The sequence below is a fragment of the Balaenoptera borealis genome, assembly GCF_965194805.1.
Source record: "Balaenoptera borealis genome assembly, chromosome: 7".
In the NCBI taxonomy this organism is placed as follows: Eukaryota; Metazoa; Chordata; class Mammalia; order Artiodactyla; family Balaenopteridae; genus Balaenoptera; species Balaenoptera borealis.
In genome coordinates, this window is record NC_138864.1 from 27769993 (window position 1) to 27785292 (window position 15300).

The 15300-nt window shown below is 32.9% G+C and overlaps 1 protein-coding gene across 1 annotated transcript in view; it reads right to left on the reverse strand.

Moving 5' to 3' along the window:
• Positions 1-3475: 3475 nt before the first annotated feature.
• Positions 3476-15300, reverse strand: part of SEMA3C (semaphorin 3C) — a 192658-nt gene continuing 180833 nt past the window's right edge. The window contains exons 16-18 of the mRNA XM_082399365.1: positions 12107-12174; positions 9852-9982; positions 3476-6321 (exon numbers count right to left, since the gene is read on the reverse strand). Of these exons, the coding sequence (XP_082255491.1) occupies positions 5908-6321; positions 9852-9982; positions 12107-12174 (613 nt within the window). The 3' untranslated portion in view covers positions 3476-5907. The remainder of the gene's footprint in view (positions 6322-9851; positions 9983-12106; positions 12175-15300) is intronic.

The following is a 15300-nucleotide window of genomic DNA, read 5'->3' on the forward strand; positions in this document are numbered from 1 at the left end:
GTTGCCTAGCACATAGTTTACCTTCTTTACCAATATGAATTCAGCCATGATTTACCATGCCTGGAGGGTTGCCAGAAGAGATCTGACGGGAGGCTATAGAATGGGAATACCGAGGACCCTTATGATAAAGGTCAAGTTTGTAACACTGTAGATGACAGCTAACATCCAGGGTGAGTAAATCTAAGCTCCAGGAGAGCCAGCTTCTCCCAGCAACTCAAGGTTACAAGGTGAATGGAGAAGAAATTCAACTTGGGGAAAGAATGAGTCAAGACCCTACTCTTGAATTGGGAAAATAAAAGTTCAGGGTCAAAAATGAAGACCCACAGGTGCATAACATGATAATGATCATCAGAATGTCTGCTGGCCAGTGGCAGGGGGCTAAGAAAATAGGAGCAACAATAAAGATAACGAATCCTCACTGGAGCTTCTGAATGAAGTGGAGGGGTCTTATAACAGCACGTAACAAGAGCATTAATTCAACTAATAATAATATATCATCATGTGGCAGGAATGTTATAAACACTTTATGTATAAATATGATTCTAACCTTCACAACAACCCTGTGAGTTGCTATCATTTTTATCCTCATTTTTCAGATGAGGCACCCAAGGTACAAAGAGGTTAAGTAACTTTCCCAAGGCCACTCAGTAAGCAACTGGCTGCTGGGAGTCTGCATTACAGATGATTATCCTGGAAAATCCATGGATATGGGTCCACTGAGCCACACAACCCATCAAGGCATGATTGGAACTATAGGTACAAGTATTGAGAAGAAGGATGGTTTCCAAACATTTTAAAAAATAAAATTGCAAGAGAACCTAATGTAATTGTCAGTTTTTAACTAAAATAAACTTTAATAATAATTATGTGACATATTCTTCAGAAGATACTTACATATTTGAATAGCAGCACTATAATGAAACTTCTTCTATCTCCAATTATGTAAGTACATTTCCTCACACTTTCATATCTAAAAACAAAAATTAGAAATAGCATTTTGGTTCAATCTTGTTTCATCCAAGGTAATTTAATTAATGAAAGAAAGAGATGCTACATCCATCTCATATACATCTTCATTTAAGATTTTTTTTTGTTTAGTGATTTTTATGTTATTGAGCTTTTACTATGCGTCAGGTACTATAAGAATTTCACATGTATTAACTCATTTAATTCTCACAACTACTACATGTGAAAGATATTATTGTAATTCCAATTTTAGAGAAAGCAACATCTCATCAAGAGGGACATAACATTCCCAGGCTGTATCATTTTTAAGTGGAGAAGTTGGAATGGGAACTTGAAGCAGAAACTGAGATTCATTTTGAAATAATAAAAAAATTGAATATAGCTGGTTTGTGGATCTTGATGTGCATGATCTGTGGATACAACACACATACATCTGCATCCATGAAAATATCACTGGGAATCCAGTGAATGTGCCAGGCAGATGTGGCTTGGGTAGTACCTCCTCAGTTTTTTTTGTTTCCCATGGTTGCTTTTCCTATTCACAGCTTACAACTGTGGGTCCTCATCAACTCAAAAGATACTTTGAAGGTCCAAGCTCTCTGTTTGATGAGCCATGATGCAGCAGAGAAGGGAAGTTGATTACTAATCATACCCTCTCCACCCCCGACCCACACAAATCAGTGAAAGGGAAAAAATTAAACAAGATATTGAAAAAAATCCAGAGAAACAATAGGAATGGCTTTGATTTTTATAATAATTCCATCATATATCCATTTGGCCATGCAGAAATCATTATGTTTTTTATCTCATAAAGTGTTTGGATGGCATGTTTATAATTCAGAGGAATAACTCAGAGGAAAAAACACTTAAGGAACATAATTCACCCCACTTTTGTACTTGGGGGTTGAGAGATAACCTTACAAAGGATAAATAGTTTTAATGTGTTTGTTATAATGGCATTCTTTAATAGCACTTTATGTAAGTAACACTCAAGCATGGCAACATAATAGCCCTGAGAAATATACAATTCAACCTGTATGGAAAGTATTATTTTATGAGGTACATAGACAAATACATTAGTCACTAGAGTGAAGATGGCATTTTCTTATCTTGGAGGTAGTTCTTCCAATTCTCAATACCTGTGAACTATGAAAGTAAAGTTGTTATGAAATCATAAAAATTGAAATATATACCAGAGGCCCCTTAGGAAAAACAATGCATTGACAGTGAAGTTCACTGAACAGCACATACACAGAATTCGTTGCAATTGGTTTTGATTTTGCAGAGGGGCTTGTATTCTTGTGCAAAAGGTGATTGGATAAAGTGATGGTGGGATAACTCTTACGAAAAAAAAAAAATTTTTCACAATAGTCTTCCACAACTTTGTCACCATGCATAAAATTCAAAGAAATTCTCAATGCCACTGGTTAAGTAACCATTTTACTTAGTCTGCTTATTTCTTTGTCTAGACTGAAGTTTTCAATGGACTTGACTGTGCTGCAAAACAAAGCTGCGGTGTCTCTCTTGACTTTACCCAGAGAGTAAATATAGGAAACTGTGATCCTTTCCTTAAAAAAATTTTTCACTTAGGTAGGAGGCACAAAGCATCAGAAATGCATTAAAATGGTAAGAAATGCATTTAAAAAATTTTAAACTAAGGTTAAGTTCAAATAGAAGCAAGGGAGATACTGAGAAATGAAACAATTAGGGAGTAGTGCAGAATCATCAGGTTGGAAGATTTGTTGAGATTACTTTTATTTTTTGTTGTTTCTTTTCCTGTGGCTTCCTTTCCCTCACTTTTATAAAGGCTCATTTATCTTGGTAAGGTGTTATCTGATCCACTGACCGCAGGCTCCCCAGCCTAGACCATTGGCATTTAACTTGTCAAAGGACACAACTTAAATATTCCTTCCTGTTCTAGCAATATGTCACTTTCTAAATAAACAAATATTAAGATATTTATTGATTACTTATTATATGATATGTTCTGCCCTAACACTTTACTGGGATGAACTTGGGCAGAGAACTGAGGCAGAGAGAGATTCGATAACTTTCCCATGATAAGACAGTAGGCTTAGATTCAAATCCTAGCAGTCTGGTTCCAAAGCCCAAGCATTTATAAACTATACTTTTTTTTTTTTCCCACTGTGGACAAAAGTCTGAATAACTGTCCACAGACGTGAGTGGATGTACCATGCCTCTTAAAGAGAAAACAAATATGAATTTGCTTGCTGTTTATAAAATATCATAGAAATACACACAGAAACTGAGAACATTGGATGTTTCTGGGGTAGGACTTGCCTAAAGGAGAGATAGTAGTGCAAGGAGAGATTTCCAAGTATATCTTTCTGGAAGTTTTGAATTTTGAAATCCAGATGCATTACTTTCACAAAAAAAAGGATAAATAAATAAAGCAGGGAAAAAAAGAACAATTACAAGAGTCAGTAGATTCTACCATGCCAACAAGAAATTGTAAGCCCAACATTAAAAAGGAAAATTAAAGACATCCTTGGGGAATTCAACATGTTTTATTTTTCCAGGCACATGATTTCTTCAATATCCAATTAAATAATACTGTGCTAACTACATTTTCTAACACAGAGTGAACATTCACTGTAATGACAGTTTCATCATGCTAGAATCTATTCACAAACCTACACTGTGAAAAAAAGTGCATTTCTAGGAAATTTTATGTACAAATGGAAAACATATCAAGTCATCGAACTGTCAAACTACACAAAATAAAACCAACCAATCAACCACCAACATTCAGTATATGTTAACAATAGTTTTAAGCAAGAAAATTTTCTTTACATTTGGCAGTTTTGTTCAAAAGGGGCTCTATAATTTTAAAAGTAAAGTAATAAAAGTATATACAATTTAATAATGTTCAAAGTAGAAGATATTAAATAGCACAAATAATGTTACAACACTAAACACCCTATTGTCTATCAGTTTGGGTTTACATGAAGCAAGGGGACCTGTATAGTTTACCCTATCCTCTGAGTCTAAAACAATTTTACTTTCAACTCTGTACATAGAATAGATTGGCCATAAATACAGAAGATGGTTTTGGCTTTATGCACATTTCTATTTGTGCATGTAGGGTAGAAATAATGACCTACTTGCAAAACAAACTGCTTTAGAGACTACTTTAGAATCATATACATTTGGAACAATAGCTTTTATTTAATAGCTTTTTTTTGAATAAACATTATTTATGTTGCGTTTGTTAACTGCTATTTTTGCCCCATTGAGGCTTCCTCTTATAATATCATAATTTACCACCATTTAAATAATAAATCTTATTCCTAGATTCTGATCAGTGATTACGTTCATTTTGACGATGATTTTAGTTCTTGACGCTTTATATTGTAGTGCTTAGGAAGGTAATATATCTACCTTGATTACCTTCTTCATGGCTTGTTAACTACAAATAAAACTTTTGTATTAGATTTTGATTAGGTATATGATATAAGTTCTGTTTGCACCTAGAAACATGAAAATGTCTTTAAAAGTAAGTAAAATGAAAGAGCAAAAGTTGTGTTTTTAAAAGAAATATGAGGATATGAAGAAAATTTTCATACTTCTCCCATCTAGTTGTTATTTGGAGTAAAAAAAAAAATCACTATTAAATTACTCTAATAAAAGGATCCAAACATACAATTAGAAGATAGTTATTTTATTCATCACAAACTTACCACATTTGTATTTATATACCAGTGAACATAATGTACCAACATTCTTTTAAAATAAAGTATGTCTATTTTTGTTCAAATTAGAATTTTTCTCACTTCTCCACAAAATGAGCGTCTCTCCAGCACACATGAAAGAGTATTAAAAAAAAAAAAAAGAATCGGTGACTTAAAAGTCAGTATGATATCTGAGGTTGGTAAACAAAAAAAAGTGAGTTAATCATTGAAATTAATTATTGAAGTTAAAAATTAGTAACATTTTTAATAAACTTCTGTCAATAAAATTGCATTTTCTACCTTGTTTTTTCTTTTTTTTCCATTTTGATTGTTTCGGCCCTCATATACAAGTTTGATATTTCAAAAGAAATTTCTTCTTATATTTTTTAAAATGCCATACAAACTAGAAAATTAGAATAAACACATTTATCAATTAAACTGTGTAAGATTATATTCTCTGAGTCTAGAATAACTTAAATAACTTCCAAAAAAGAAAGTGCTTTTGTTTGGAAGATGATTACATAACAATATAAACTTAAATGCTTCACTGATATAATTCCAATATTAAAGATATTAATGGTTAGTGGTCCTTTTATCTTCCTGAAACAAGGGAACAGAGATCAATGACAGATATCAACAACTGATAATTTTTGCAATCTTAAAAGTAACTAATACTATATTTCACTGGAAGCACATAAACTCCATGTTATCTTTTTATGAAAATCGCTTGTGTTTTATACAACTTTTAGATTCCCTCTTCCTTGTCTCTTTTCTATTCTACGTTTCTTTTGACAACTACTCTGTCACATGCATTTATATAACTTTTACTATGTAAAAATTGTGAACTTGGCATTTGGTTTTGTATACAAATGATTGACAGAACTCTAAACCCTTAAAGCAAGGATCGAAGATCACAGGTTACGGCCCTAGTTCAATTAAGGGATGTAAGAATTCTAGTTTTATAGTCGCCATATTGGTTTTGAAGAAAAGGTAAATAAAGATATAAATAAAATCTAGGTTAAGTTAAATATTTCTATGCACCATGAGGACCATGACATGTCTAGTGCTAGTCAATATCATACAAGAAAATGCATACTCATTTCAGTTCACGTAACGTTCACCTTTAGGAGTGAGTAACCACCTTTCTCAGGAATTTCCCATGGGTAAAGCACAAGATTCTTTGCTCAGAAGTTGATCACTGAAGACAGATCATTTACTGATGGAAGCATAAGCCTCATTTAAGAAAACATTATGACTCTGGCAGCTGATTCCTCCTATTTCTACTTTTCCGGCTATTGATGAGAGCCTTTAACTTGCCATAGTCCCCTCTCATCTTCTGGGATTCTTCTCCCTGTTGATGTTGCTGCCGAGTATCTTTGCAGTACTGATTAATCATCTGCATTTCTGAGTGGCTGAACGCCCCCATGATGTCCTTCGGGTGGAAGGGTAAAGCCCTCACAGAGCTGGCCCAGGTCCATGGAGACCATTTGTCTGTAACAATAGCCACCATTTCGGAATCTAAAACTTTAAAGTTGATCTTGGCTATGGTCTGCTTGAAGCTGTTTTCTGTTGCGATGCAGTGATACAGTCCTTGGTCAGAATCCTGAACAGAGCGGATCAGGAGTCCTTGTGAAGTGGCTATGATTCGCTCATTCAGCTTGACCTAAAAGAGAGATATCAAAGATCTGAATACCTAACTCTGTATCTTCTAAAAAGATATGACCAACAATACAGAGTGTTAACTTCCTTCTTAGTGGACACAGATTTTTGGTAAGTTCCATTGTCTTTTTTTTCTTTTTTTTTGCTCAGGAAATCTAGTCTCAGCAGTACTGAATCTATTAAAGAGAGGGTGAAGTTATCACTCATATTGCCCAAAATAGCTTAAAGTGCGTTCCCTTTGGATAGAAGTAGTTTCTCCACATATAAGCCAGAGTTTTGGATGTTTCTGGAATGTAAATCACAGTCAACATATAAAAATGAAATTCACAGATAGTTTAAAATGTCTATTTTATCCTGTAGTTCTTGCCTTTTATTGTAACAAAAATACTCACTTATTGAGTAATAACATGAAGCCACAATTAAAGGGTTGAATTTTACCTTTTTTTCAATGAATGAATGAATATTCCCTTAACTAAAAATTTTATAAGCAGAGGCAGCGTTTTGAACATTATCAAGGGCTTTTTCCTATTATCTAACACAAAGAATGACTGAAAATAAGCTGGAACTCATTATCTTATAAGTACTCCAAGTGGTTTTACTTTCCAAGGAAAAGTAATAAGAAGCTATGAGGTGAATATTTAATTACTTGACAGGCTTATACTGGAAAAAATATCATTTTCTAGATATAAACTAAATGCTGAAATCCATTTCCTTACAGTTCCCGCTATAGTATTGTCAATGAACACATAAAAACCTAAGTGGTAAGTAGTTCCTTCACATGTATACTCAGGAATGCTCTTTCATTGAGGGAAGAAAGAAATTTGACCCAAAGAAAAATAAGGGAAGGCACAATATAGTATTGAAATACAAAAAATAGAACAGAACTAGAAAAGAGAGATTAGGAAAAAGTAAGGACAGAAATACATAAAGCAAATTTTTTTATGTTCATTTAATTTTTAAAGTTTAAATGTGCCTTGAAAACAGTTTTAAATAATGTAGGAATGCATTCAGAAATAAAAGAAAAGAAAGCCTTTTCCATTTGTGTGAAATTGGGAAAAATTTTGGAGGCCAATTTGATAATATCTATTAGCATGTATATAATATTCAGTGCAGACATTTTATTTCTAGGAACTTATATAGAAGATATACTCTTACAAGTATGCAGATATTCATTTACATGATGTTTTTGATACGAGGAAAAACAAGAAATAATGTAACCAGTAGATAGCTTTAGAAAACTTCAGGTATGTTCCTACAGTGGAATACTATGCAGCCAAGAAAAATAAGGTAGCTCCACATGTACTGATATGATGTGTGTGTGTGTGTGTGTGTGTGTGTGTGTGTGTGTGTGTCTGTGTGTGTGTGTCTGTGTGTATGTATCAGAGAGAGAGAGACAGACAAAGAGAGAGCGGAAAATAGGAAGATTATGGAGACTATTTGGAGGAATATATAATTCTTAGCAGCCTTATACTCTGAGAAGTGGGAATAAGTATTGAAGTGGAGAAGAGGAGGGCTTTTAGTTTTCACTTATGCTATTCAATATGAACTATTTGCATTTTTCTCTGCAAGCTTTTTTTTACCATTTGTCTTACTTTTCAAAAATAAAAGTTCAAGATTTACACACTATTAATATGAGAAATATGTGTATGTTTGCCTAAGCTACTAAGGAAGAATTAAAATAAATTTAATTAAATATTAATAGTTTATTCAGCTAAAGTGAGACTGAGTGGAATTGTGATCTGCTTGAATTCTGGACAGAACAGATTTTCGTAATTACATTAGAGTTAATTTTTTCATAGTCTTAAACTATGGCATTCTTCTGTTTTTTGAGATTGGAAGAAAAATCAAGATAGTCATATCTGAGTCTCCACATTCTTGAACCTTCTGAAATAGAACATTAGAAATATCATAAAAGTGATAAAATTCATGATCCATTCCTTTTTAAATTTCATTTGGTAATTCCTGTGACATGTATTCAAGACTGTATATATTCATTTATTTCAATTTTACATAATAGAAATTACATTCACTCATTACATATTATTCCACTGAACTTTCTACTGAATAAAAGAAAAGCATTTTATCTACGTTAGGTAAGCCCCCGTTTGAGTTTTGGATTTCCAGTTCACATACACACACTCAGAATTTCTCTGGAAGGATGGTTCATGTCCACATGTCATGTTCTAGCCTAAGAATTCCATTTCTGTATGATAATCATCATAGTATATTATGAATTTTACCCCCGATTATTTTGCAAGGCAATTATTCTTATGCTCCATATCCATTCAAAATAATTTAAAATTAATTAGACTGCAGACAATTCAAGACTAATTTGATGATAGATTTGATAGCAAAGAAAATAGGTCTCAAACAATAATTTTTTTTTAATGAAAAAACTAAAAAAGAAAAATTTAATATCATGGAAATCTGGGGCAAGAAGGGGCCCTGAAGTCCATTGAGCTCATCTTTGACAGTTATATCTCATCTTATGCAAGTGGTCATCAGCCTATGGTTTAATATTCCAGTGACAGGGGACACAAAATTTCCTAAACAACTCATAACATCTTTGGATAGGCAGGTCTGAGAATTGGGAAGTATTTTCTCATAAAGAGCCAACATCTGTTTCAGTAATTTTGATGCAACGCCTGTGTTCTACAGCTTGGGATTGTATCCATTCTACATAGCCCTCATTAACCTAATATGTAGTACGGAAACTGCCTACAATAGAACACACACAAATGCAGAAGGCTCTATTTTCTCTTTGCTGCATCAGACTTTATGATGTACTGTTAGTACCATTGCAGTCTAGGCTACTTTGATGGTTTATATATCCATATATATTTTTCTTCTTATCCTCTCATTTGTCAGGACAACGTGACATCAATATCATAGAATTCATTATTGATAATATTTCACTCTATGCTGTTTTACAATGTTTTCCTTTTAAAGCAGCTCTTTACAATCAGTGAAAGGTTAATATAAGTGTCCTTTTATTTGAAAATCGAGGTTTTTTTTACATATCAGTAAATAAAGGCAATGGTCCCATACACAATGATTCCACATATTACCTAACAAACCCCCAGGAGTTATGAATAATAAAGCAATGGAAACAGATTACCACACAGCAGAAAAATGCTCTTTGCCATTTCTTGCTGAGGAAAATTGAACTTTTTTAAAAGCCCCTTTTATCTTGTGAATCACACAAAGGTGCTGTTGTGTGAGAACTTAGCTTCTGGATTTGCACACATCTTGTTTCTTCTACAAATGCTTCCTCACATCAATATCCCCATCTGAGTGCGCAAGCTCTTGTTTTAATCACTGTGTTATCAAGGTGAGCAGGAAGAGAGGATTTCTAATTAATCCGTCAACTCTATGGACAAAGGATTTTAAAGAAGGTGGCACTTGTCATCCCAGAGACATTAAAGGATGTTCATATGTCTTTCCTTTTTCATTTGATCTGAACCTCCCTGAGGGATGGTGATTTAATGCTCTTTCCAAAGCCCTGACTGATTGCTGCTCTGCTGAGTTACTCACCTCTTTCCTCCTGTCCTCGTCTTTCTGTAACAACCACTTGATAGATGCCTGTGGAGACTTGGGGGCACACTCAAGGAAAGTGGTGTTATTTTTTACTCCATACTGAACAATTTCAGCTGCATTTCTATATGCTGAAGAGCAAAAATAAAAGGAGAGAGGATGACAATGGAATTTGGAACATATTCTATTATATGAATGTTTGTTTCTCTATAAAATTGTGAGCAACTATGGCAAACCCCAAAGGCAGTCTTAATCATTTAACAAGCAGACTATTATATATTGTTTGCCTGGTTTGTTTAACCTAAAGGGAAGGAGAGAAAGATATAAGGGAACGAATGTTTATTCAAGAATTACTTTACACGAAGGAATGCACTTAATATCATCTTGAACATTTAATTATTATAACATCTTTGTGAATTAAATTTTCTCAGCTTTTCATAGCTGAACAAATTGAGGCTGTGAGTTATGAGGAAACATATCTTAGTTAAAGAATTAGTAAGTGCCAGGCAATACTGAAGCCAAGTTCATCCCACCCCTAAACTCCATACTCAGTGTGGTATAGATTAAATTCGGAAACATTGGGAAAAGGCAGAAAGCAAGGTGTGGCCACAGTGGGATGTAATGGTTGAGAAAATGATCTTTGAAATCAGATTTTGCCTGAGGTAAAATCTTGACTTCATCACTACTGGCTGTGTAACCTTAGAGAAGTTATTTAATATCTCTGTGCTTCAGTTTTACTTGGTTCTAAAACAGACATTTTCAGACATTCTTTACTGAAAGTCTTAAATTAGGAAGAGTATTTAGTATAATCATGTGGTAGCTTAGACATGGGCAGAATCCTCATTCATAAAGTGGGAATAGGAATAGACCTTACTTAAGAATAATTTCTTGAGCACTGAAATAATCCATAAAAAAGCACTTAGCTCAGGTTTTGACACAAAATCAACACTGGTGTTTGTTCATCATTACCTCTGCTGCAAATACTCTTACCACTATGACTGACACTCAGATTTATAAAATACTCAGCAAACAGAGAAATAGTAACCTGGCTTTATTCCCTCAATTAGATGTATGGAACAATTAAGCAAAATGTGTCTCAATTTTCTTCTTGTAGTTAGTGTAGTTAGTGACAAGAATTTCATTATTTAAATAAAACAAAAATGCCCAGACTCAAAAAGATTAGCAACAGGAATCTCAGTGTTAACAGTTAACAACAGTACCTCTGTAGCACCTTGGTGAGCCTGGAGGAAGGTCCCTCTGTTGGTGGGGTGGAGGTGGAGGGAGGGGGTCAGTGGGAAAAGTATAATAACATAATATCTCCATGTCAGGATGGGAAGAAAGGAATTAGATTAATTGTAAGATACAAGGCAGGACTGCCAGAAGTAAATGGAATGGTTGTAAACTGTAAAACCAAGGCACTAAAGTACACCCATGTTCAGAGCAGGATAATTCATAATAGCCAACATTTGGAAGCAGTGCAAGTGTTCATTGACGGATGAGTGGGTAAACAAAATGCGATATATATTATACATACAATGGATTATGTTTTCACCTTAAACAGGAAAAAAAATATTCTGACACATGTTACAACATGAATGAACCCTGAAGAAGACATTAGGCTAAGTGAAATAAGCCATTTACAAAAGGACAAATATTGTATGATTTCACCTATATGAGATATCTAGAGTATTCAGATTCATAGAGACAGAAATTAGAACAGTGGTTTCCAGAAGCTGGGGAAGGGGGAATAGGGAGTTAGTGTTTAATGGGCATGGAGTTTAACTTAGGGATGATGAAAAAATTGTGGTGCCGGTTGCACAACACTGTGAATGTACTTAATGCCACAGAACTGTACACTGTAAAATGGTTAAAATAGTAAATTTTGTATGTAATTTAACACAGTAAAAAACAAACAAACAAGATGTTATTTTTTCTTCAGTGGTAAACAAAAAAATAAGTAAATTTTTTTCTTCAGAAAGAAAATAATGTCTAGGAAAATCTATAATTACTATCTTTGTGAAAGACTTACCTACTAACATACCCAAGGTATCTGTGTTCCCAGACTTTTGTTTTACAAAATTCTTAGTATACATACAAATAACATTTAATTTTTAATTACCATATATGAATACCACTAATTTTTATAGTGAATCTTTCTTTAAAATGACATACTTTAATCTATTATGAGGTTTCCCTTACTGAAATATGATATTGAGCACTGCTACTCTTTACCAAGTTTGACCACTTTTAATTACCTTTTAGATTAAATCCTCTGCATTGAGTCAATGGATTTCCATGTCTCACATCTTGTCTTCGGCTCCTCCTATAAAGCACAGAAGTATATACAAGTGACTTAGAATTAACATTGCCAATTATACCACATTTAAAAGACTTCAGTTTAAATTTTGCAATCTTCTGATTGCCTAAGCTTTCATAAAGAAAAAGTGGTCTGATTATCTGCATTTTTTTGTTCAATGCTTCAAATATAGTGTGGGTACTTAACCATGTTTTCAATATGAATTAATTCAAACTCTCCCCATCTACCACTTGTGATAGATGAACCTCCTATTATGCGTACGTCCTGGCTAAATGCTAGATGCCAAGTTAATAGTGTAAATTTTTATTTTAGAGACATTCATAGAAAATTTTCTAAGATGATAACTCCAAAGTATAAACTCACTAGCATCTTCCTCCTTATAATTTTTTCTTAAATAAGTATAATTCTCTTACAAAAGTCAATGTTTTCAAACCATTCCCAGATATACTAAAAAGTTTTCAGAACAAGAGATACAGAGAGCATGGATTTTTAGTATAAAGTTAAGCAAAATTTTTCATTTACTAGAATAAGAATTTTCCTTCATGCTTTTATTTTGAAAAATGTCAAGACTACAGAAAAGTGGATATATGAATACAATGAATGATGGTATACCTAGACTCATAAATCGTGTTTTGCCATATTTATTTTTTCTCTCATATGCACGTATATGTCATGTATATACTGTGTATGCACATATATGAAAATCTTTAGAAAATAAGTTGCAGACATGGTAATTTTACACCCTTAAATGTATGTGTCTTCTAAGAATAAGTAATTTCCCTACATAAGAACAATATCATTATTATACTAAAGATATCAATATTTATTTAATAATACCATATAATACACATTTTATATTAAAATTTCACTACTTGTCCCCAAAATATCCCTTATGAATTTTTTAAAGTTTATTTAGGATCCAATCAAGGTTCACTCAGGGCATTTACTTGTTACATATCACCAACTTAAGCATTTCAAAAATTTAGTTACATCCTTTGTAAGTTGGTCATTATTTAAATAAAAGTTTAAAGTTACTTGCAAACTATTTAATTTCTTGTCTTAGATTCACTTACATATTAGCTTCAATTGTATTACATAGTGCAACAAATCAAAATAGACCAACTGAAATTCTCTTAGCAATGAATCGTGGGCATGAACATTGTTATAAGAGAGAAGAAAGGGAACGCTCTTCAAATATTGGGAGTACAGGGGTAGATCGGTTGTTTATTATCAATGCTGAAAAGTATATATGGATAAGCGTATAACTTAATTGGGTTAGTTAAGTCTCTCTTAATATTTTTAACCTTAATGATAAATTAAAATATTCAGTAAGAAGAAGGGAAATATTAAAATCACACTGGGATTATAAAATTTGCAAAGCAAAACGAACCTCAAAGTCAATGATAATGAAAACAATTATTTTAAGGTTACAGCAAATAGTTAGTAGTTTAAATAATCAAGGGATTATATACATCTATTTACGAAAATATGAGTACAATTTTTGTGTCATTTAAGTATTGTTTCTCCCAAAAAGCCACATGATGCTTATTCAATTGTATATTTCTTTACAACACACACACACAAACTAGTGGAAGTCACTCTTGTCTCAGAAATTATGATTAATACTGTACTTTAGAATAGCTCCTATGTCAGGTTTTTACTGCATTGTATTTGCTATATTTTGAAGTCACAGCATTATTTACTACCAGCTAACTTGTGAGCGTATATTATATGAGAACCATATGACAGTTCTTATGGCTGAACTGGTCATTTTCAGCCATCTAGACAAGCAATATTACTCACAATGGTTAAATTTATTGTCCTGTGGTCAGCACTATGTTACAGTTTACTCAAGTACATGGACCTCCAAGCTGGGTGATCTGAATTTGCAGTATCACATAGCTTCCAGACATTCAAATACCATTCAAATACCATTGTTATGGCTTGGCTTAAATGATGAAAACAACAAGGCAGCCATCTGAGCTTTCTGTATGTGTAGATTCCCTTTCAGGCATTTGTATAGCATTGTGAAAGCATGAGGGTAGACAGTCATATTATATTGCATGTAGGATTGGGGATTTGGCTCAAGTTGCCAATGTTTCTGCCATTATAGTCTATTCTTTTGGATAAACAATGAAATCATCTACTTCTTGTGTAAAAAGCAGATATTTACTTTAAGGGTGAACCGATTATCTTGTCTTAAAGTTTCCAACTTCATGTCTGAATCCAGAATAAATAACATTTGAGATTAAATTGTAATATTTGATACAGATGCACAAATAAAGGTAGTTGAGGGTGAAGAGGAAAAATGTTTATGTTGTTTACTATGATAAAACTTTTTTAAAAAAAGAGAAACTACTGAGCCAATGATACTTAACAACTCTATTATGTCAAAATATAACCTCCATTGATTTCCAAGTGTAACTGTACTTCTTTGTTTCCATACAAAGGACATGTTTTTGTTTTTCATTCCTATGAATTCCTCTACATGATCCTTGTGTTCCAGTTAGATAGTGCAATCGAAATAAAACCAGGTAAGTTAACACTATTAAAGAAAATGAAAATTACTCCAAATGATCATTTTCATTATTACTATTTAATCTCTAAAGAAAACAAATACTACATATGGGAATTTAGGAAATAATTCATGCAGCAAACATGTTTTGCATTCACTATAACTGTATGCTTAAAAAAGTTTGGGAATAATTTGTTGAATTTAAATAGTATAGATAGTTTTAATGAAACTCCCAGTATGCTAGCCAAAGACAGGTAAGCGTAGGCCAAGGAATACCTTATATATGTGTGTATATGTACACACACACACACACACAAATACACACAAGTCAAAACCACAATGAGATATCACCTCACACCTACTAGAATGGATATATATATATATATATATACAGTATTTTTTTTGGATCTCTGTGATAGAATTAAGACACTGCTAGAGGTATCAAGATAGCTCTTTAAATCGTTAGTTTATTTTTCAGCCCATGATACATGTTTTATTTCCTATCTGTACTTAAAAAACTGTGGTATAATTGACATATAACATTATATTAGTTTCAGGTGTACAGTTTCATATTTATATATATTGCAAAATGATCACCACAGTAAGTCTAGTTAACA